At 37.8% G+C, this 24,340-nt stretch overlaps 1 protein-coding gene across 2 annotated transcripts; it reads left to right on the plus strand.

Moving 5' to 3' along the window:
- Positions 1-4,597: 4,597 nt before the first annotated feature.
- LOC306874446 (zinc finger protein 507-like) lies at positions 4,598-23,990 on the plus strand. Of its 2 annotated transcripts, XM_079424495.1 has the most exons (8): positions 4,648-4,701; positions 5,575-5,640; positions 6,638-8,784; positions 9,608-9,725; positions 11,857-11,968; positions 12,644-12,748; positions 12,828-12,962; positions 20,568-23,990. In XM_079424495.1, the coding sequence occupies exons 3-8, from the start codon at positions 6,640-6,642 to the stop codon at positions 20,938-20,940; spliced, it is 2,988 nt and encodes a 995-aa protein (XP_079280621.1). In that variant the 5' UTR covers positions 4,648-4,701; positions 5,575-5,640; positions 6,638-6,639; the 3' UTR covers positions 20,941-23,990. The 2 variants fall into 2 exon arrangements, with proteins under 2 accessions (XP_079280620.1, XP_079280621.1); XM_079424494.1 differs by lacking the exon at positions 5,575-5,640 and having other exon boundaries at positions 4,598-4,701.
- Positions 23,991-24,340: the final 350 nt, after the last annotated feature.

Here is a 24,340-nt window from a genome sequence, read left to right on the forward strand (position 1 = left end):
CAGAAGGGAGAAATAGTTGCTAAAGGAAATGGTTTCACTAGGGTGTATGTGTCAAAAACAAGAGATGCAAGACCACGTACCCACAGCCAGCATTTTGATGATGCTAAAACAGCAGTCGAAACAGGCACATGTGTTAAGGGAGTCAAAGGCCCATCCCCTTTAATGCTTTTAACATTTTTCAATATAATTCTGGGATTTGCTTATGACTACATGCATGGCATTTTGCTGGGTGTCAGTCGGCAATTAACAACTTTATGGTTTGACTCAAAATATCATGGAGAGAGATGGTATTTGGGAAGAGAAATAATCAACATTGACAAACGACTACTTGAAATAAAACCACCAGTTAATATTACAAGACCTCCACGCTCTGTAAGGTTGCGCAAATATTGGAAGGCCTCAGAGTACAGGAATTTTCTTTTGTTTTACAGTCTTCCATGCTTGAGTGGCATTTTATCATGTGATTACCTAGAGCACCTACTACTCCTTGTCCAAGCAACATACTGTCTATTAAAAGATGACATGTGTTCTCATGACATAGATGTAGCAGAAAACCTGTTAAAAACTTTTGTGAGCCGATTTGAGAGACTGTATGGCAAATGTCATGTTAGTTTTAATGTGCACATTTTACAGCATGCAGCACAGTCAGTACGAAACTGGGGTCCACTATGGTGCCAAAGTGCATTTATTTTTGAAAGCCACAATGGTAACTTACAAAAGCTCTTCCATGGCACCCAGGCAGTTCCGGAACAAATAACCAATAGCTTTTCTCTTTTTCAAAGTATCCCGCGACTTTTATCTACTGTTTACCACAACAGTGTAAAAACAACAAGCAAGGATTTTGTTAACCGTATGTTACGTAGGTACAGACTTGCCACAAACTGTGTGAAAAAGACAAACATGATCTTTCTGGGCTCACCTACAGTAAGAATGCCAACACCTAGGGAGGCATTTCTATTCAGAGAACAGGACATTGATGTCCATCAATGTGCATTTTATTCCAGAGCTATAATTAATGGAAACAGGATTCATTCAAAGGCAAGCACAACACTGTCAAGAAGAATTAACCATGCAGTTGTAACAGAACAAGGCACAGTGGCACTGGTGAGATCGTTTGTTGATGTGGGTTTTGATAGAGGCTATGCCTTTATTGATCCAGTTATTACAGCCAAGTTTAACCTGGTTAAAGATAGACAAACAGGAACTGCTTTCTCTGGGATAGTTAGGGAAAATTATATTTCAACTGATGTTAAATTAATCAAGTGCAATGTGATTAGAACAACTTGTGTTTACTTAAGAGATGTGGGACTTGTGCACAATTTACTTTGCATTCAACCCAACAAATGGGAAGTTGACTGATTATTATTATTCATATTCACACTTTGAATATTCTTAAACATCTGCAGTTAATGCATGTACAGTAATAAATAGCTCTGTTTTAAATATATGTACAATGATAAATAATTCTGTTTTATATATGTACACTGATCTGTTTTATATATTTAGCTATATATACAATGATAAATAGCTCTGTTTTAAATATATGTACAATGATAAATAGCTATTTTATATAAATGTACAGTGATAAATGGGATCCGTATGGCCTCCTTATGAGTACAGTAGCCTATTTTGCAGACTGAACCTGGTTGTATTATAACACTTTTTAAAATTTTGGATAGTTTGTTAGTGTGCATTTTGGAATTTTGAAAATGTATTTGGGCCAGTTCAATGCATAAATATTTTACACAACATGCTCCACTGCTTCACTGTGTATATCATTATTTGAGAAATCCTTTGTAATGTAACAACAGGACAGTGAGGTTCCTGACATCTGTCCAAAAAAAAAAAACATTCCAGCAAAACCATAAATTTTACATCCTGCAGCAATCTTATCATTTCTGTAGGATGTTACACAATCCTACAGGACGTCAGTGGACATACCTGTAGGAATCATATAAGTACATAACCAGCAGGAGTGTTACATTCCTGCAGGACATAACACAGTCATACAGGAACAACCCTACAGAACTCCTGCAGGAATGTGCCCTGTCCTGTAGGATTTTTATTCAGTCCTACAGGACTCCTGCAGGAATGTGCCCTGTCCTGTAGGATTTTTATTCAGTCCTACAGGACTCCTGCAGGAATGTGCCCTGTCCTGTAGGATTTTTATTCAGTCCTACAGGACTCCTGCAGGAATGTGCCCTGTCCTGTAGGATTTTTATTCAGTCCTACAGGACTCCTGCAGGAATGTGCCCTGTCCTGTAGGATTTTTATTCAGTCCTACAGGACTCCTGCAGGATCCCTACACATAAAACCAAAATCCTACAGGATTTTTTTGTAAGGGTTGAAACTTTTCCTTCATGACATTTGTTGTCATCATGACATCCAGTGAGCGTATGACGTTTGACATAATCGGGCGACATTTCACCGCTAATATTTTAATTTTTTTGTTTTGTTTTGCTATCACTTATATTATGGCAATTTTATATGAATGTATCTTTTAAAAGAACCGCCCGTTTTCTTCAGAAAAGCTTTGATGTCAATTTTCATTTGGTCTTTCCTGTAATGGCTGATAAAGTAGCGCTTATTTGATTGCAGTCGTTACCGGGGAAACAGCTATATATCACGCTCCAACAGCGCCTCCTGCTGGCATAGAATCAACTTGCATTTGCTAGTCTGCGGGAAACACTGGTGTCCGGACTTTGAGAAGCACTGGGTTAGAGTAAAAAGAGTGAAAGGCGATATTAATGTCTTTTGGGTCTGTCATAATGAGCCCAGATTGTGATTTCACAGCTGAAATATTAGCAAACTTTTCATTGTTGCGTAACCTTAGGGCTAAAAGGTGGCTTGGTCTACTTGGAAAATAATTCTGCCTGGATCTTTTGATCAGGAATTCTGCCCTGGATCTCAGTAATGAATTGAGTTTGGACCTAACCGCCATGATTTTACTGAGTGTATTGTCTGGGAAACAACGCTGATTATCTCTAGTCAGATTCTGGAGCTGTGATTCCAGTTCAACTATCTTTTTGTGTCGGTTTTTACTGAAGGAAAGAGGCATATGAAATTGAGTTATTCCTTATAAATCCTTTAACTGCATTCCAAAGTGTTCGAGGATCATCCACTGAACCTGAATTATTTCTGAATTGACTGCAAAATAATAATCTGCACAGATTTCCATCATGATCCGACAGAGCTAAGGAACAGATATTGGCATCACGAACAGCTGAAGATAAAGAAGTAGAAATGAAAATATAGTCAATTCGCGAATAGGATTTATGAGTAGCAGAAAAGAAAGTGAAAGACTTAACAGAAGGGTTTAATAAACACCAACTGTCCACCAATGAGGATGAGGTAACACATTGCCGAAGTTTGTCAGAACACAAAGCTTGAGCGTGTGATTCCTTTGGTCCAGATCTATCTAGGACATGTGACATTACAGAATTCATATCTGCACCCAATACAATTTCAAAATCTGAAAACTTCAAGAGACAGGTTGACAAAACAGAGAAAAAAGTAGGGTCAGAAGTACAAAGGGCATAAACTGAGAGAAATACAATATTCCTATTCTCCACTATTGTTTTTATATGTTTTATTCTACCATTTGTATCACAACCTTTCTCTAAAATAGTAATATTTAAAGTCTTCCGCACCAATATTAGGACACCCTTGGTTTTAGTATCCGAAGATGAGTGAGATACCACTTATTATTACACCTGCGTATATCCTCCTCTTTCACATGGGATTCTTGAACTAACACTATTATCAATATTTCTTCTTCGCAAAAAATCCAGAAAAGCTGTACATTTGTGAGGGCCATTTAGTCCATTAATATTACAACTCCGAATATTAAGGTCAGTCATAGGTATCAAACAGAATGACTGCATAATAAGATAAAATACAAGTTTGAGAATAAAACCAGTTGAGGCTACCATTAAACCACCCCCCACCCTCCCTGTTACCATTAAAAAAATAAATACATTCCCATGAACTATGGCAGATCAAACCATGAACAAACCTTGATCTGCCAGCATCCCTTAATATGGTCCGTGGCGTCAACAAAACCCTGCACATTACTGTAGCACCAACATTTGGCCCCATAGTCACATGACTAGGTAGTATCTCTATTTTTCTATTTTGTATTTTTTTATTATTATCTTTTTTTTAAATAAAGAAAAGATAGAAATAAAAGAGAGATACAGAATACAACTAAAACAAATAAAATATCATAATCAGTAAGCGATACTGTATGCACAATGAACTATGAATTAAGAGGTGAACATTAAAGTGAACAGTGAAAGACAGTCACCTAACCATTTAGAGCATCTCTTCTTCGATTAGACAGCAAATGTCCAGCTTAAGTTCACTGAGAGTTGGTGGATGAATGGGATCTGAAAAAAAATCTTCTTTCTTCTGGGGAGTGTAGCATTTTAGGTTCACCTTTATTTCATTTCCAACATATAGAGTAGGAAAAATATTGAATATAGACTACAATATGTAGAAAAACCTTACACACTTCTTCACGCGGTGGCAGGTGTTTCTGGCCGATGTCACATTCCACAGTCACGTGACCTGCAGCGAGTCACGTGATCAGGGCTCCATTCTCGCCATTTTGAGTCCAGAGTGAAGCACTTTTACACCACAGGCATAAAAAAAAGTAGTGCAGAGCTTCGAGGCCAAAGATCAGACACAGCTGCCGCATCAGTAAGTAGCGTTTGGATGGTTGTGACTGTCGCATGACTCTGAGCTGTTTATTAAGCGGCACAGTTGTTTTTTACAGCTCATGTTGAACTGTAAAGCGTGCATGTGTGTGCTGTGGGCTTCTGGTGTCAGAAACGTTCTGCCCCTTTCTCACGTTTCGTCTCCACGCTTATCACGGACACCATGTTCTCAAACCCGCGCACCATGCTAAACTTTAGCTCAATTATCTCACGCCGATTATCCGAGATTGATTTTCACGCGTTGTGTATCTGTTATCAGTCATTAGTTCAGTGTCTGTAAACATCCGTCAACTCGACATATCTTCATATAAGTTACTGTCGCACAGAGAGAGCGTTTATTTTTAACCCCTTCACCATGTCGATTTTTGCTTTTGACTATCGCTTTTTAATAAACTCATAATAGAGTATAATTAAGATATTTACAACACCTAGGCCTACATGATCTTAAAGGGAAAGTGATTTTTGTAAACCTGTATAATTTCCTTTTTTTCATTAGTTCACACTCATACAACGACGATGGGGGAAAAAAGTGGTGATTTTAAGTCTAGTGATGTCAGCAGGGTCCCAACTGATTTTTATTGCACAGAAAAAAAGAGTCCACAACCCTAAATGTTTCATTTGGAAAAGGAAAAAGCGATTTCCTTGTTATTGCATGCTTTTACATGTATTCGTGCCCCCACGTGTTTTTGTTTTGATTCTGTGTAGTGCTCTAACTTCCTTTTTAACTGTAGGCCAAAAATGCAGAAGTGCTGTGAACAAAAGAAAATGAAAAGTGAACTCATGAGTCAGACCTATTAGAAGTGATTCAGAAATATTACATTTTCTCTAAGGGATGTTCCTGTCATTTTCATTACAGTTGGAATATAATACCTGATAGAGTGATGTGGGTTCTCAAGAAAAAAAAAAAGTTTTGCACGAAAAGGTATGACTGCAGAGGTGTCGTATTAAATAGAATTATGAGCTGGTGGTGATGGTATTTGTCATTAAATGTTTCTGTTTAAAAAAAGAAAATTAATACTAATTAAATGATAATAGTTATAATAGCACTAATAATACTACTACTACAAATATGAAATATGCTATACTCTGCTGACGAATATTAAAAATGTAGGACACATCGTGCAATGAAAATATATTTGTGTACACAATTTATTAGCCAATGGCTAATAAGCATTATTGGTTGCTTATAGAGCAATCCGTAGTCGCATATGAGTGATATATTAGGAATGTAGATGGCTGCCTGATCAACCTGTCAGTGTTCATTTTGTGATAATGACTGGCTGATTCTACACTATTTTGCTTATTACAGGTCTACTTAGCATATGAAAAATTAATACATGGATATGAATTTGAGGTCAAATAGTTTTATTAGCTCAATTGTAGAGACTGCAATGCACAAACATGGCTATATAATAAACAGGTTTCACAGATTAGCAATTGGTTATACAGTGTTGTCATTATTCAAAAATATTTGACAGGTGAATTTGACACATTTGAGTCCTAATAATGGTAGTGACATGCTTGAATGCTATTATCAATGCAAACATGTTAAAAAGCTAAATATTAGTGATGAAATATCACATAAATATCTAAACCATGTTATACACCATCAAACAAGATTATTTGAAACCAGCTCTCACAGAACAGTCTACTTTTATTTCAGAAATCACTTAATCTGTCATGACAAAAAGAAACTAGACTGATTTACTAGACGTAACTAGTACGTGATATTTATAGGTTTGTGAAGTAATGGCTATTCTTGTAAATATGTAGGGAGGGCCTTTGCCAGTTGACACACAGTTAAAAATTATGCCGTTCCCCAGTCCTGCATTTCTCAGCTTTTTGCGAGTTAGAAGTTCCTGTTTAGGCAGTGATGTTGTTTCATTCACGTTTTTGCATGTGTTTTATTCATGCTGCAGGAATGGAGGACAGCAGTGGAGTCGCTGTCCTTGTGCCTCACTCTAGAGGCCAGCAGGATACTGTCTTCATTCCCGACAGAAGTCTTCATGATGCCGAGGACCAGCAACGGCAGCAGCAAAAGCAGGCTGCCGACTCTCTTATTCAGGTCATTGAGAAGCTCAGCAAGATCGTGGAAAAGCGGCCCAGACGATACACCTTTTCTGGGAAAAAGAGACCCTTGATGACCTGTGCTTCTGTACCCGTTCCAGACAGCACTGAAGTGGTCACACCTTGTAAGAGATCCAGAGAACAAAGGGATGACTGCCCAACATCCAGCAGCACGCCTGGGCATGCGTTCAAACGGGATCCTTTGAGTTTAGGCAATCGGACGGTCACGTGCTACCAGTGCAGTATGTGCCGATTTATCTCCCCTACATTGGAGCTGTTGAAAGAACATCTGCTGCTTCATGATGAGCAGCACAGTGACTTCATCCTCATGTGCTCAGAGTGCCAGTTCACTTCAAACCATCAAGAGGAGCTGGTGACACACGTAAGACTTCACCTGGAGGAGGGCGATCATGCCAGACACATCCTAGATGAGCAAGGGATAGCATCAGCAAGGAGCGTTCACCAAAGAATGGCAGTTTTGAAGGCAAGCAACTTGGAATCAGAGAAGACGTCCACTCCCAAGAAGTGGTACAGCTTTGAGCATGGTAGGTACCGTTGTCTCATCTGCAACTATGAATGCCGACAACAGCGCAATCTGAAGACCCATGCGTGGAAACACGCTGGCCTGGTTGACTGCTCATACCCCATATTTGAAGACGAGACAGACTGCCCTGGTACCTTACAAAGCTCCAGTCCTCATTTTGTTCCAACAGGTAAAGAGGATACCATAGTAGTCCTCGCAGCTGTTGCAGGTAAACCTCAGACCATCCATGGCTCCTCCAACCTCCAGCTAGAGCTGTGTGCTTCACCAGAAGTGAGGTGTCAAGGGGAGAAGGAAGCTTTGAAAACCGTAGAGACCAAACTCCCAATGATCAGTCAAGTGCTTTCTTTTAAAGACCCAGAAGAGCCCTTGGTGGAGGTCCAGGTGACACCAGAAGCTCAAATGGAGCTGGAGTTGGAGACTGAGAGCCAACAGGCAAGCTCCGACAGCCTCCTGTCCTCTGCGCAGAAGATTATCAATTGCAGTGGCAACAGCGCCGGCCACGTCAACGTCATTGTGGAACGCCTTCCCTGTGCCGAGGAACCGGTGTCCAGCAAACCTCTACTCCTCAGCCCAGAAGTAGGAGGAGACAAGACCCTCCTTGCATCTGAGGAGTCAGAGTTAGAGAGCCAACACATCTTCTACAAACAAAAGGAGGAGGTTGTGATCGCTTGGAACGGAGAAGATCAACAACAGGAGCAAGAGTCAGCGTCTTCGAGTTCTCCCTCAGATGAAAACATGCCACCGGTTCGGAGGAGGACTTACTCAGAATCTCTTCGGCTGCATTCTTTAGCAGCCGAGGCATTGGTGGCCATGCCCATGAGGGCCCCGGAGCTTAGCAAAACCGCTGCAAAAGGTATCCATGACCCGAGTACTCAAAGCCCTGACACGGGCCAGAGAGTTATAGATATTGCTGACACCGCCAACCCTGAGGCATCCTCAGGAGAGCTCGCAGCTGCAATTGGAGATCCAAGTGCTCTTCTTAACCTTGGCCTCCAGAGTTCAAAAGATCCTCGAGATGTGCTGGTCGAGGGACCCTCCAAAGCTGGAATCAGCATGTCTCTTTTGACTGTCATCGAGCGACTGCAAGAGCGTTCTGACCAAAACACTTCAGATGAGGACATTCTGAAGGAGTTGCAGGACAATGCCCAAAGCCAACATGGAGGTGGAGTTTCTGGGGGTGCTACTGTGCCTTGCGACATTTCCAGTACAGACAGTCTGGTGGAATATATTGCTGGGAGCGAAAGGCCTTACCGCTGTCGACTGTGCCTGTACAGCAGCGGAAACAAAGGTTACATAAAGCAGCACCTACGTGTTCATAGACAAAGACAACCCTACCAATGCCCCATCTGTGAGCATATAGCCTGTGACAGCAAGGACCTGGAGCGTCACATGATCCACCACTTCAAGCCTCGCATGTACAACTGCAAACAGTGCACCGAAAGGTTCCATCTCAAGGTGAGGAGAGAAATGGGTGGAAATTAGCATGAAGATAGTGATTTATTCTAATGTGCCTCTATTGGGACGAAAAATTATGTCATTAAAACATTTCACTCAGTTCACACCAATACATTGAGACCAATTAAATGTTATCATTTACTCTCAGGTTGCATGTCTATATTACTTTTTGTTTCTTCTGCACAACATAAAAGGCATACATTTATTTATTTTTTTTACATTTTTAACAATTCCATTTGAACAATTTGGGTAGGGTCCAAAACTAGAATTTATATTTTTCAAAATATTTTTATTTTGTGTTGCACAGAAGAAAGTTAGTCCTTCAGGTTTGAAATGTCATGAGGGTGAGTAAATGATGACAGAATTTTCATTTTGTGGAAATTTTTACAAAAATATTTAATTACATTTTAGTCAGATCACTGTTTAAATAGTAACTTTTTTTCTTTTTCTTAAACCCTTTTTTAACTAAATGCTCTTTTAATGACATAGAACTGAATTTTTTTATGCTTAACCAAATTCCTTGAGCGTGGTCAAATACCCATTTACTGTGTTTATTTGTTTCTATATTGAATTGATATCTTATAATGGACTACATAATCTCTTTGATTTGAACTTTATTGAATTATCTTTGCATTTTCTGGAAGGCAATACATATTTAAGCAGGTCCCAACTGTTCTAAGTGGGGAACAAGTATTAATTGTACTCCATGTAGATTGGCGTACTAGAGTTTCTAATATTGGAGTGCACTGCTCTCCCTACTACTTTATTAAGAAACTTCCTCCTTATGAAGCACTAATTATGGTTTTATTAATACCTCATTCAGAGTCAGCTGAGAAACCATGAGAGAGATGGGCATGGGATAGACGACGTCAGCAGCACACTGACCCATGTCGCTGAAAGCAAAACAATCATTGAAGAGCCAGCCAAGATAACAGATGAGGGTGAGAATTGAACAAATCTCCAGTGCTACACAATGAAACAAAAGCAGTTTTCCAAAACATTCCACTTTAGTTGTGATGGAACAGAAGCAGCAGCAGATTTTTTTTCCCCCCACAATTTTACACACTTGTGTGTAACAGATGAGATGATTGAAGAATTAAACAGAGGGGATTTGGTTCTATCCATTGGTTGTTGATTGGGTTTTGAGATGTGGGCGTTTCATTCAAAAATGAATGCAAGCTTGTGGTCGATTGCGGAGGGGCAGGTTTTAAGCAATGAATTCTGGCTTATATGACTAGAGAAGTCTTTTTTTAAATGACATTTTAAAGTCCCCAATGCAATCTCAAATCTTAGTCTAAACTCATCTTTGATCATCAAAATTACATATTTCATGACAGGACAACACTCTTACCTCATGCAGATTGTGCTCCCTTTATAATCACTAAAAAGCTGTCAATCATCTTGATTCATCACGATCTCAAGTTCCATTATAATTAGTCTCGCTTAGCCAGACTAATTATAATGGAATCAATGGCAGCTTTTATTGACCAAGGCCCACCCATGAGGCCGTCTGACCAACATGTCAAACAACCAATCACAGTTTGTTTCATTCACGGTCACATTTCAGGGCGTGGAAATGTCGCCACAATAACAGTCAATAACGTGTGTAAAACTCTCAGACATATTTGAAAGATTCTGTGAAAATTGTAATCAATGAAGCTCAGTCTACACTGCAGAATTAATCTTTTATTTACATCACATCTGCATGTTATAATGAAAGGATTTGTGAGCATGCAGAACCCAGTGAGTGGATTCTGTCTTACCTAAACCCTTTTGATTGGCCATTGCATTCAAGAAGCAGATATGTCTGTAATTGACTACATTGCAATGCTGTAAAAAGACATTGTAGATAGAAATCTACATCATTGCTCTTTTGTTGATTTTGATTGCTTCCATTGTCCTCATTTGTAAGTCGCTTTGAATAAAAGTGTCTGCTAAATGACTAAATGTAATGTAAATCTATGACTAATGGAGATAATAATATGAAAAGCCCTGCCCAGCAAGTTGACTGGATTGGTTACATGTTTTTGACAGTGGGAAACTGGTCTTTGGTACACTCCAGTTTTAAGAAGAAAATGTTTAGCAGTGTTATTAACTGATAAATTAGCACATGGTTTGTCTTTAAGCATATTTAAAACCAGACAATCATGAAAAAACCTAATTTCATTAAACAAAATGAAACATACATGTATGAATTGTTCACAATAAAATCAATAACATGTATTTACAATATAAATTCAGTGAATTTTCATTTAAAGGTGGGGTAAGAGATTTCTGCTAGCCAATGTTGATATTTTAAATCAACAAAACAAACACAACCCTACCCCAACAGGGTCTCGCCCCTATTTTGATAGCTCCACCCCACACATACGCAACCCAGGCAACGATTAGTTCTGTGAAACAAAGCAAAACCAATGTTACTCACCTATCGAGAAGAAACGAAGCAACCTCGGCAAACGATCACCGGCCTCTCTCTTCTCTCCAGTGCTGGAAAGCTGATCAGATATTTACACGGGTCCTACTTATTGCCTTATAGTAACCCTACTATAGATCTAATTATAATCAGTGATGCTATCTACACTGGATGCCACAACACGACAAATCCCCAACAGTTAACAGCTGCCACGTTCTATTTATGAGGTATTGACACAAATTTCAAATGATTTTCAACGGTCACTTTGACGCGTCCAGTGTAGACGAGGTGTAAGCCGCCTTTTGCTCCGCAAACGTTTTCCTCTCTTATTTATTTTTTTTTATCCGCCATCTCTTTTTGTCGTCGCTCCGCTCGGCTAATGTCTGTCATGAGCACTGAGCGCACTCTCCTCTGCATCATGAGTAGACACACCCCTTACTGCTGATTGGCTAAAAGTTTGTTTTGGTACTGGGTCCGACTCAGTTTTCTAAAGCATTTTTGAAAAAATGCATACCCCACCTTTAAAATAAATAATGTGTAATTGTCATAGAGCCATTTCTTCTTAAACATGGTTCTGGTGATTATTTAACAACTTAGAACTTGGAGACATTCTATTTTTCTGATTTGTGTGTATTTCTCTTTTTTTTTTTTTTTTTCAGATTCAGTTGGTGAGCAGAGCGTTTTCAAATGCGATGTGTGTGACTATACCAGCTCCACATATGTTGGGGTGCGCAACCATCGGCGAATCCACAACTCTGATAAACCATACAGGTTTGGGGAAAATAGCTTTTTATTTAATTTTTTTTCATACTTACTGAATATTTCATTTCGGTTGTAAAAGATACATACAAGGGGAACAAATCAGAAAGCATCAGATGTGTAGTATTACATTTGGCTGGAATGAAAGCATTACCAGTTATCACCACAAGGGTGCAGTGGTGCTCAGGATAAGCCTGTGCTACCTGCTCTCATTGTGTAGAGCCCTTATATGCTATAAAAGAACAAGATCTTTTTCTTTTCAATGCAAACACGCATACACTCACCAAATTACACGCAAGCTCACATAAACACCTCAGGGTCCCATTATGGTCTCTTTGTGCTTGGTGACAGGTCTTGCTTCAGTTCTGCTCGCCCATGATCATTTCAAACAGAGCTTCTGAGAGATAGGGACCTTTTAACACAGCTGCATGATCCATTCAAGGTCTGCAATGTATTGCATTTGCTGTAAGCAGCGCTTTGAGTTCAGCCTCTCTACAAACAGCCTTTCATTGTTCTTCAAATGCAGCCCTCGAAACGTTCAAACACACAGCCGCACACACAAAACACAAATTACCGCACAAACAAACATTGCCTGACCCCTCTTGACAGGTGCCCCAGAAGGTCTCTTTTCAAACCACGGCCTTGTGCTGCTCTAATTGTTTATCCTGTGCCGCACTACCCCTCTAGGTGCTGCAGCTGTGATTTTGCCACAACTAATATGAATAGCCTGAGGAGCCACATGAAGAGACATCCACAGGAACACCAAGCCATGCAGCTGCTGGAGCAGTACAGGTGAGAAACAAACACTGAGCTGGTGCACAGAACTTGACTCTAAGTGGAGATGAGTCGTAATTTTCATTCTGTGTTACAGGTGCTCTCTGTGTGGTTACGTGTGCAGCCACCCACCATCTCTCAAATCTCACATGTGGAAACACGCTGGAGATCAGAATTACAACTATGAGCAAGTCAACAAGGCCATCAATGAGGCCATTTCCCAGAGTAGTCGGTAAGAAGGCCCTTTACAATATAGATTTTGTATGATTTTTATTTTTTTTATTTTGCTCTGTGGTGAGTCGATATAGCTAAAACTAGGGATGCACTGACATTTTGGGCACCGATAATTATCGGCCGAAATGGCATTTTTAAGAGAAAATTGGCCGAAAATGTATGGAATGCTGCACCGCGCAGCTGTTTTCAGCGCACAGGTTTCACCCTCTGTTTAGCCATTGTCACTGCGCAGTGTGACTCTCCGCCCAATATTCAGCTTTATGAATGTGCTTTGCGTTCAGTTGCCCATACGAACACTCCACTCATTTACCACTCGCACTCACCAGAAAAGCAAAGTCAATAGGAAATTTCTATGTAGTATACTTGTTCCTATTTGCAACAGCACAACTATGCTGTATCATGGTGTAGTACAGCTGTATTGGGCAACGCTGGTAAAATGACTCTACCCTCTCGTTCTCTGATCTGCTCCCTGCTATGCTCTGCTCAGATGCTGTGATAATAATAGCTTTGTAGGACTATACATTATTTGGATAATTATCAAAAGAAAAAAAAAAAAAATCAGTTAAATCTGATTCTGTTGCATGGAACTAAGTAAAAATGATATATTGATATTTAATATTAAGATATTTTCAGTGATTGGTTAGCTGTCCCAGTGCGTTGTGATGGTGAACAGCTTAGACGGTGTTTCAATACTGCCCCGTCCCTTGCCAAAACAGCAAGTTCGTCAATATTGCCATATCAATTCAGACCCCGAGAATATTAAGGATCGCACCGAACCTTTGCATGCACGGATATTGCAAGACATATTAAAGTGGTAATGTTATTGTTGTTTTGTTTTTTTTGCTAAATCACATTTTAGATAGAATGTAAACAACAGCTTCAAAATAACTGCATTGACTATGTACAGATAAGTGCAACAGTAATATGTATTATGTTTATTGTTCTTTAATTCTAACATTATAACATGAATTGCAGTGAAACTGTTATACAGTTGAATTTATTAGATTAGATTCAACTTTATTGTCATTGCACTTGTAAGGTACAAGGCAACGAACTGCAGTTAGCGTCTAACCAGAAGTGCAATAAACAGAGGTACAGGATATACAGTGCCTACAATATGTTACATATGTACATAATTATACAGAAGGCAGTACTATGGACATCATTTACAAATTTTTAAATACTATCAGTATGATATACAGATGGGTGATATGAGCATACTATACAGATGGACTATGCAGTAAATGTGTACACTATGAGCAAAAACTATGAACATAATTACAAATGGATATGAATAAGCGATACATTAAGATATATAAACTAGTGCAATAGCCATTGAAAGTGCATGGAAAATACAAATTTCCAGTACATAGTACTCAGTGTGTAGATGGATTTAGAGATGGGGAGGGGTGAAGAGTTTGTAGTGGTGTGTGAGGGGGGATCATCGGGCAGAGTTCAGTAGGGAGACAGTTGTAGGGAATGTAGTTGTCAGGATGCTTTCGATCACACACCAGTAGAAGTTCACCAGGATGGTTGGAGACAAGTGGTTCTTCTTGATATGTACAAGTGGAAAGTACATATCCGTACATATGTGTTGTTGTTATCCAAATGTGGTACCGAGTGCAGTACTGTGCATACTGCATCCTCAGTGCTCCTATTGCTTCGATAGGCAAATTGGTGTGGGTCTAGTGTGGGTGGGAGGCAGTTCTTGAGGTGTGCCAGGACCAGTCGCTCAAAGCACTTCATAACAATGGGTGTGAGTGCTACGGGGCGGTAGTCATTCAGGCACGTCGGGGAGGAGTGTTTCGGCACTGGCACAATGGATGTGGACTTAAAGCATGTTGGCACAGTTGCTTGGGTGAGGGACAGATTGAAAATGTCTGTGAAGACCCCTGCGAGCTGCTCAGCACATGTCCTGAGCACACGTCCAGGAATGCCGTCGGGGCCAGCAGCCTTGCGTGCATTCATCCGGCTCAATGCTGTGCAGACATCTGTGGAGGTGAGTTTGAGGGTCTGATGGTATCCTGAGAGTGTGATCTTGGTGGCTGTCTCCTTGTTGTTATTGTCAAAGCGAGCATAAAAGACATTTAGACATTAAAGAAGGAGACATCTGTGACCATCGGAGTGGAGTTGAATGGCTTGTAGTCACTGATGACCTGGATGCCCTGCCACATGCAGATAAAAAGGTCTACACTTAACCATGAGAAAATCAAGGTTAGGTGAGCAGTGTCTTCCAACAATGTCAGAGTTCGTACACCAAGCTTTGTTTACATAAATGCACAATCCTCCGCCTCTGGTCTTTCCGGAGTCATCTGCCGTTCTATCTGCTCGGAGCGTGTAGCATCTGGTTAGATCAATAACATTATTGGTTATGTCGCTGTGTAGCCATGTTTCTGTGAAAACCATGACATTGCAGTCCAAAAGTCTCTTACTAGGGCTGCCACTAACAACTATTTTTATTTAGATTAATCTATTGACTAATTTATCGATTAATCTAAACGATTAATTTCCCACACAAAATAATATTTTATTAAACCAAATGAAATCCAAATTTCTATGAAATCCTTTTTTTTTTTAAAGCAAAAGTAAAGTGCAACGTGGAGTGCAAGAAGCAAGTGTCCATCGCATAGTCCAAATCACTGAAATCAAAGTTCAGTATTATAGTGTGAGAGTGACAACATATCCACGTGTTCTAGTCTACTACTAATACAATTATAATCAAAAAACACTTTTTAAAGGAGTATTTGCCAGAAATATTATTTGCCAGAATTTATTTAGGTGAATAATGGAAATGTGCAGGATTTCTTACAAAAAAAAAAAAGTATATATATATATATATATATATATATATATATATATATATATATATATATATATATATATATATATATATATATATATATATATATATATATATATATATATATCTCTCAATTAATTGGAGATGCTTTTGATTATTAAAATTTAATGGAACCATTAAAATGGAATCCAGAAAATAATGGAAAACAGAATTTGGTAAAGATAAAACTGTAAAACTCAATTAATTAGACAGGCTTTTTCATTAATACCATTTAATTCAACCATTAAAATAGAGTATAGAAAAATGAAAATGTAAAAAAAAAATAATTTGGAAATAAAACCGATTTCATAGGACCCAATAATTATAATTATTTTATTTTTTTTGTGGTAATAAAAAATAGAAGTGAACAATAGCTTTTAAAATGGCTTAAAATACATGTATAATAGCAATGATACAATAATAATTAGTTCAAATAAAGTATCAAAAGCAAGAAATCATATGGTTTTATTGAACAAAACTGTTAAAATACATAATGTATTATAAGAGCTAATGTAGATTACGCATTACAACAAAGGCCTGCAGGAGGCGCCGACGGACGGATGATTATTTTTACACATTACTGTGTGATCTAATCCTCGTTTAATATTGACATTAGCGAGGAAAATGCTGGGTAAAGAGAGCTGGTGCGGTGTTAGCTTTAGCTTAACTCTTAGCCCTCCGCACTTCCCCCGCCTTTGTTTACGATCTCGGTGCCGCCTGTGAGCACTTCCGCCCGGCTGAGCAGAGTGCGTAGCCTCGGGTGTTCTGGAGATCTCAGGGATGAGTCTGATTGGTTATAAAACTGTTGGGAAAGTGCAGACCGATATCCAAAAGCTCCTGTCGGGTGTAAGATGTTAAGGCAAAGCTGTTCAGTGCGAATAGGCCCGAGATGAGCAGGAAAAATACTGCAAAATTGCAAAAAACTGGAGAGACGTTGAGCCTCGTGATGTGTACGCGCCACCATCTTGGTCATCTTCATCTTGGTCATATTTATACCATAGTCCCACAGTTACACTATTTGTGGCGGCATATATATGCAAATTCATTCTCTGCCAGCAGGAGGCGCTGTTGGAGTGGGAGAAATCAAGGTTTCCCCGGTAACGGCTGTACACAAAGCAGCACTCCGCTCACAAACGCTGCTTTATCAGACATTACATCCAAGATGAAATGAAAATGACATCCACAATTTTCTGAAGACAGTCGGTTTCCATCAGAAGTACAGTGATATAAAAACACCCGCGCCGGGTTTCGATTTTGAAATGTGCAGTGCTCAACCAAGCGTTCTCACCCCCAACCATTCAAATTTCAGTAGGCGGGATTTATTTTAATGATATTCTAATGTGCCGCTTTGCAGGAGCGGTGCCAGAGAATTTTGAATGCAGGTGCTGAGGGGGTGCTAGATCATTGACAGGGGGAGCTGGGCAATTAATAGTAAATATGACCAAAACAGGTTGTTATTTTTCATCATTTTATTACATGGGTATTTGACTCATCACTTTCTTTTTTTTTTTTTTTGGCCGTTCACTCTGACATTATTTTTGATGAATATGCGCTGTGCAGGTGCATATGTCAACTGTTTATGAATGTGGGAGTATTATTGAGGCATAGAGGCGTCTGCACAATCCCTTGCTTTTTTTTTTTTTTTTTTTTCTGTGGAAAGAACTTAAAAATACATAGCCGATCCGTCCTTTTTGGATGCACTTTCTGCCGTCTCATGCAGTCTCCGTGAAATTCAGCGCTTCACAACAATGAACCGGCCCACAGACATAAGAAATAAATCTAGGCCTATAGAAAGCTTGAAATGTAGGCTATACTATTATACAAACCAATTCAAATAAAAACAAATATTCTTTATTTATGTAGTCCGTAGTGTTGTCACGGTACCAAAATTTCTGTATTCTGTACCGATACCAGTGAAAATCCACGGTTCTCGGAACCATAGAAAAACTTAAAAACATGCTAATTTAAAAAACACACTATTTTTATTAATAAAGTAAAAAAAAAAGAAAAATACAAAAAAAAGTACAAAAATCAATGCCTTTCTTTATACTTATTTAAAATTGTGTTTCAAGTTTTCCCGCAAGTAATAAAATGTAAAGCAGTAAACAAGTTTCACCCAAATTTAATTTGTCTTTTAACTAATGAAATTTAAACACTTTTTTTGGTAAATAAAGGGGAAATACTATTATAATTAAAACATGGAAGAAATATTGTGAGATTATTTCTTAAAAATAAAGTTTTATTAATTTCATTCAACAGTAGTAGTAGTATCATATACATTCTACTAAATAATGGTAATCTAATTCTGGCACAATGTCTTTTAAGTAAAAACAAACTTTTATTTTGACGGGTTGCCATGAATGCCTTTAAATTGACAATGGTTTTACTCAAATGAACCGGTAAAATGCTTGTGAAGTGACTCTCAGAACAGTTCTGGAGATGTTTATGTATGTGTGTCCTCATTGAGACGGTAGATGCTGAAATCAATGCGAGCGTCACGCGCTTCAGTCTATGTAGTAAACTATGTAGTAAACTGCCATTCATTCATTCACACAGAGACACAGAATATGCAGGATTCATATCTAAATCTACTTTTGCGGCTTAATACTTACAGGTACTAGTCCATATGGCGATTTGATTTAAGTATAATGACCTACTTTTGATTAATTCGTTTAAAATTTGACAAATTCCGTGACATTCCGTGTTAAACTGTAAATTCCGTTTTATAACTGGATTCCGAGATTCCATCTGCGTTTTCTGCATCACGGAAATCATAGGGCCGTATGCGTCAAGAACTGGGTTGACCGGGTACTCTGTACCACCGTTACTTGAAAAAACCTAGTACTGTGACGTTTTCATTTTTTTTAGTACCGACTTGGTACTGAAGTACCGGGTCTTTTGACAACACTAGTAGTCTGTATGAAAAGGTGCATTTCTCTATTAATTGCACGTCCATTACTGTGGAGATAGCGAGTCAGTGTTGGCATTCGGCAACTTCATGTTTGCAGCCAACACTAAGAAAGCACTAGTTTAGTAATAAATAAGAAATAATAAAAAAAGTGTCTTTTTCCCAGATGCACTCATAATCATTACTTTTGCTGGTGCTTTGCGGCAAGCTTTATGCGTGCGTAATCTCATAAAATGCTATGACATTATGAAAAGTGCAACTGCAAATCACGTCATGTTGTATTGCTTTGCATGTTATGCATGCGAAATGAGTCAAATGTATTTCATCATCTTTATTTTTGGGGATGCTTTGTTCTTTCTTGGGGGTGCTGAAGAACCTGCTAGCCCCTCCCTAGCGCCGCCCATGCCGCTTTGTGATATCACAAACACCGGAAAACAATTCTGTAGTCCAAACGAGCCATTCGTCGTAGTTCTTGAAAAGGGATTTAAAAAAAAAAAACAATATCTCCCTTTGGAGTGGACTTTGAGATTTGTAACTTTGTAGATGTTTTTATGCCCAAACATACACACTGACTAAAATTCGAAAAGTGAAAAAGCTAACTTATTTGTGAGAATTAAATAAACAATAATAACAACAATAAAGACAGTACATTGAAGATTTGAAAATAACTACAAATAAAGTATATGTTAATCTAGTTATATATATATATATATATATATATACATGCGCGCGCGCACACACACACACAATATTGGGTCACCCTCTTCTAATGAACATGTTTGACTACTTTAGTCATTTCCATGAGTACAAATCTTAATGTTTAAGCATATAATGATATTCTAGGAAATCCTTTTCTATTCTAACATGACAGTGCCTCTGTGTATAAGGCAAGGTTCAAACAGAAATGATTGATTCAGTCAGTGTGGAAGAACTTGACTGGTCTGCAGAAAGCAAAGTCACTCCTCTGGTGTGATTTTTAAATGCAGACCTTATATAATTTATTTTACGTATAATTTATAATTAATTTTTTTCCAGAAAGATGCAGTGGCAACCTTAACATTTTATTTTATGATTTAACATTTGTAAATGGTCTAAAGCAAAAGAGTTGTACAAATTCTGAAAATCTTTTAGAGCTCATAATTTGACTAAAAAATATAACATTACACATTAATGAATAAATCATTATATATAAAGTTATTTAATTTAAGTGTCATGTTTGTAATTTTTTTTGTTCATGTAAGCTATAGCTTCCGACCTTTAAATCAAAACATTAAACTCATGAGTTTATGGCATCAATTACTGCTTTATTTAATCAGAACACAGTCTAAATATTATTTGTGACCCTGGAGCACAAAACCAGTCTTAAGTGTCAATTTTTCGAAATTGAGATTTATACATCATCTGAAAGCGGAATAAATAAGCTTTCTACTGATGTATGGTTTGTTAGGATAGGACAATATTTGTCTGAGACACAACTATTTGAAAATCTTGACTCGATGAGGGTGCAAAAAAATCTAAATAGAGAAAATCGCCTTTAGAGTTGTCCAAATTAAGCTTTTAGCAACGCAAATTACTAATCAAAAATTAAGTTTTTATATATTTACGGTAGGAAATTTACAAAATATCTTCATGGAACATGATCTTAATATCCTAATGATTTTTGGCTTAATTTACTTAAAGCTGCAGTCCGTAATTTGTACCTCTTTGTCGCCATCTATGTATGAAAACCTGGAATTGCAGCTCTGTGCGGAATTATCTTAAGGGTCTTGGTCAAATTACATGGTTCTTTACAAAGTTAATGGCCATACTAAAGTGATTTTGTTCTGTTTTCTGTATTTTTTACTTCTGGGTTTAAGATCTCCTTCTACACCTCTGAAGTCAACACATGAGACTGGGGTGGAGCGTCCATATATTGTCTTGAGCAGAAAAGACAAACAATCACCTGAGGTGGCTTCTGCTACAGGTGGGCCAGAGGGCAACCCCGTGAGGTCTACGTCCAGCAGGGAGCAGGCCGAGGGGGCTGAGGCATGGCGGAGCGGCTCGGGGCAGATGCGGCCAGGTATGGAATACTGCGTGCTGCTCTTTTGCTGCTGTATCTGTGGCTTTGAGTCCACCAGTAAAGAGCAGCTGATGGAGCACATGAAGCAGCACGAAGGAGATCTGATCAGCATCATACTGAGCAAGGAACAGCAGGGAAATCAGCCCACAGAGACCAGCAGCAGCCAGTGACGCACACACTTTCATACATACTGTCCTTCTATCATTTCTGCTTGAACAAGCAACATGCACAATTCAAAACTTAATTTTATTTCTGTCAATCTATCTTTGTATTGACGTTAGTTTCTGTTACTGTTATTGACCATGGATGTGTGAATCAAATAGTTAACAAATGAAATGTACTTTAGTAGTTCAGCAGTAGAAAGGGTTTTTGAATTTCAAAGGCATCGTATACCTCATCTGTTGACAATATACATTGTAGAGTCCACACGTTATGAAAATGAGGCAGCTTCTCTAGTTCACTGTAATATTATTTATGTCTATATTTCTTATGTGCGTTTACCTCCAAGGCGGCACTTGCCATGTCACATTTCGAGTGTAGAGAGGCAGATTTCTTTCGTACTCTCTAATGTGTGTCAGTGTTTGCTTTGATATTTATCAAACTAATTTATTTTATATGCATGTTTCCCTCCGTTATGTTCATACAAAATTAGAAAATGTGTTTCTAATTACGGTCTAATTATGGTGCTATTGGTCTTGCGCTCAGAAATGAGCGAAAGAGAAGACATCATTGGGAACGTATCTTAAAATTGTATATAAACTGTTATATAAACGTTATATATAATGAATTTAACTGTGTTCTCATTGAAACAGCACAAGTTTAAAATTGGCCCTATTTAAAAATAAAAAATTGGAAACATGCAGCAAAAAAAAGAAACTAAAGGATACATGTATAGATTATTATTTACTGTTATTTTTATTATTAAATATACATATTGAGATATCAAGCTTTTAAAAAAGTTAAAATGCCAACACGAAGACAGTTTCTTCACTTTCTATTTTCATATTCGTCTTTGTTTTCTTTTTTTATGAGTATGTTATTGCAGGATGTTTTTTTTTTTTAATGATAGAAAATCTATAATTACAACTGCGTAATGGGTTTAAAATGAAATTGATCCATAAAAGCAGTCGTTTATAGGGTTGTCACGATACCAAATTGTACCACAGTACCTCTGTTGCTGTGTGGATTCTTCCTTTTGCCAGAGGATGTTTGTTATGGTTTATTTATTAACTATTATTATAGTTTAATATCGTTCTGAATGTTTTGGAGTGCAGTTCTCTCTGAAAGCCCAAGGGAGTTAGCGTTTAAATTTGGACGTTTATATATTTAATAACGAATTTAAGCATTGCAAACAAACCCTAGAACTTTCTGAAGTCTTCAATTTGTAGTTTTCGCTTTATAAGACCGTGTCAAATTAAAAAGTAATGAATCTTTAATTCCCATATTGTTTTGCACTTCCTGTGTGAACGGCATATGAAGCACTGGACTTAACACATGCCATTGCTGAATATGAGCCATGATTGCCGCTTCACTACTAAGTTGGTCACGTTACTACCGACTAGAAAATACTGGGACGGTGCCAGTATTTTGAGGCTTGGGCATTGTGATACTACTGCAGCACTGGTATATTGTGAAAGCCTAGTAATTGAGATTTTGCTTAATCACTACCTCAAATTTACTACAATTTGTCCCCTGCTCTTTTGACCTTGATTTTCACTTTTAAGGGCCCTCAATTTGACTTCATATGCAGCATATTTTCCAAGGGATGATTTGCATACAGTTAATGTTTGTATGTCAACAGTCTAAAATGCAAAATTAGCATGATTAAAAGGGCATCCATAATTCATTCAGGCTTCACACTGCCCAGTGTATCAGAGAAATTAACTCTTAGGAATTAAATCATAGGAATTTACATACACGATTATTATATTCTGAACCTAATGTACTAATTTACAATTCAAACTGCAAATGTCACGGAAATGCATGGTCTGCATATAAATCATGTCACCGTATGCATCATAATGAAAATGGATGAGAAACATGTTCCAGTATTGAAATTGCATTCACACTTTATTTCATTGTTTTATTACTATTTAGTCATTTAGCAGACACTTTTATCCAAAACGACTTACAAATGAGGACACAAGCAATCATTTGTAGTATTGAACAACTAAAAAACTTTGTGTTTTAGCACAAAAACATCAGTTGAGTGTTTTGTTTCAGAGGATGTGCATAATGCACACTTGCTACTTTCCAAGTAATGGCATCAAAGAGAGATTGAGCTTCCTAGAAGGTTCATTTTGTGTTCCAGCTACTGCATTTCATTTTCTCTATCACTCTGCTGATGTAGTCAAAATTGATCAAGAACCTACCAGTTGGTATTATCCCTATTATTTTCTCTGTGAGCAGGAATTGACAGACACCCTGTATACATTGTATTCCAGCAATCTTCTAGACCTTGTTTCTCACATTTCTTCCTAGAACAATTGCAATACATCTGGAATGTATTTTTTCTAAAGATACACAATACGTTTCAAGTACTCAGCAGGGCCTAGTGAGACAATTGTATTGTCTTTCACACTGAGTCATAAGATTTGATAATCATCACAAGGACAGCATGTCAGCCACAAGTGTGCCTTCCATTTCAACAGCCTCATTTTTGAATAAGCTTGTCAAGTTTAGAAGCATACCATAAATCTTAAGCCAAGTAGTCTCCCTGCATCGAGTGCTTGGACATCTTAGATTCTGTATAATGTGCCCTCAAAAATTGTGTAATGTATTCGGACACATGGTACTGTAATACAGTTTTGTAAGTGACTTGCTGTGTATATACTGTAGAAACTGACATTTTTAGAGGAATTATATTTTTAAAAACTTCTATAAACACTACAGAAAGAAAACAAATCAAAAGAAAAGCAGATGAATCAAAAATGACCTTTGACTCGCCAAAGTGCATCAAAAAGGGTCTTTACTGTATGTAAGGGAACGGTTGGCATTCGAAACTCCAGACAAGCACATTGTGTTACATTCTGCAATGCCAAAGGAGAAAAAAACATAGGAGTTTTACAGTCGAAAGGCCTCTCAGTGCTATTTTCCTTTTCAAGTACAGAGGTCCAAAGGGCCCCGTTTTAATATTAGTGTTCCGTTCATATTTATTTGTTCTTTTGAAACTGTAATGTTATGATTTTTGCCAGTGTATTTTTGGTAATAAAGAATGAACAAGTTATCTTAATGTCTCATCATTTGGTTTTCATAGCTGTACACAGCAAAATTAAATGTTATAATAAAAATAAAAGTTAACCATTTATTTATATATATACACACACACACACACACAAAATGCTGTTCAAAATTTGGGATCAGAAAAATTTGTAACGCTAAAAAGATTTAAGCTTAAAAAAGATGCAAGGCTGCATTAATTTGATCAAAAATACAGAAAAAAATAATTGTAAAATATTGCAATTTAAAAAAGAGTTTTCTATTTTAATATACTTTAAAATGTATTTCTTATATATTTAAAAATATTTTATTCCTGTGAAGCAAAGCTGAATTTTCAGCATCATTACTCCA

This window comes from Barbus barbus (assembly GCF_936440315.1).
Source record: "Barbus barbus genome assembly, chromosome: 1".
In the NCBI taxonomy this organism is placed as follows: Eukaryota; Metazoa; Chordata; class Actinopteri; order Cypriniformes; family Cyprinidae; genus Barbus; species Barbus barbus.

What these genes read in the sequence shown, in the direction of transcription:
- LOC306874446 (XM_079424494.1), top strand. Translation starts at nt 6,640, where the DNA reads ATGGAGGACAGCAGTGGAGTCGCTGTCCTTGTGCCTCACTCTAGAGGC. An exon ending in AGCCAAGATAACAGATGAGG is followed by an intron (nt 9,726 to 11,856) that starts GTGAGAATTGAA and finishes TTTTTTTTTCAG; the next exon opens with ATTCAGTTGGTGAGCAGAGC. An exon ending in AACTCTGATAAACCATACAG is followed by an intron (nt 11,969 to 12,643) that starts GTTTGGGGAAAA and finishes CTACCCCTCTAG; the next exon opens with GTGCTGCAGCTGTGATTTTG.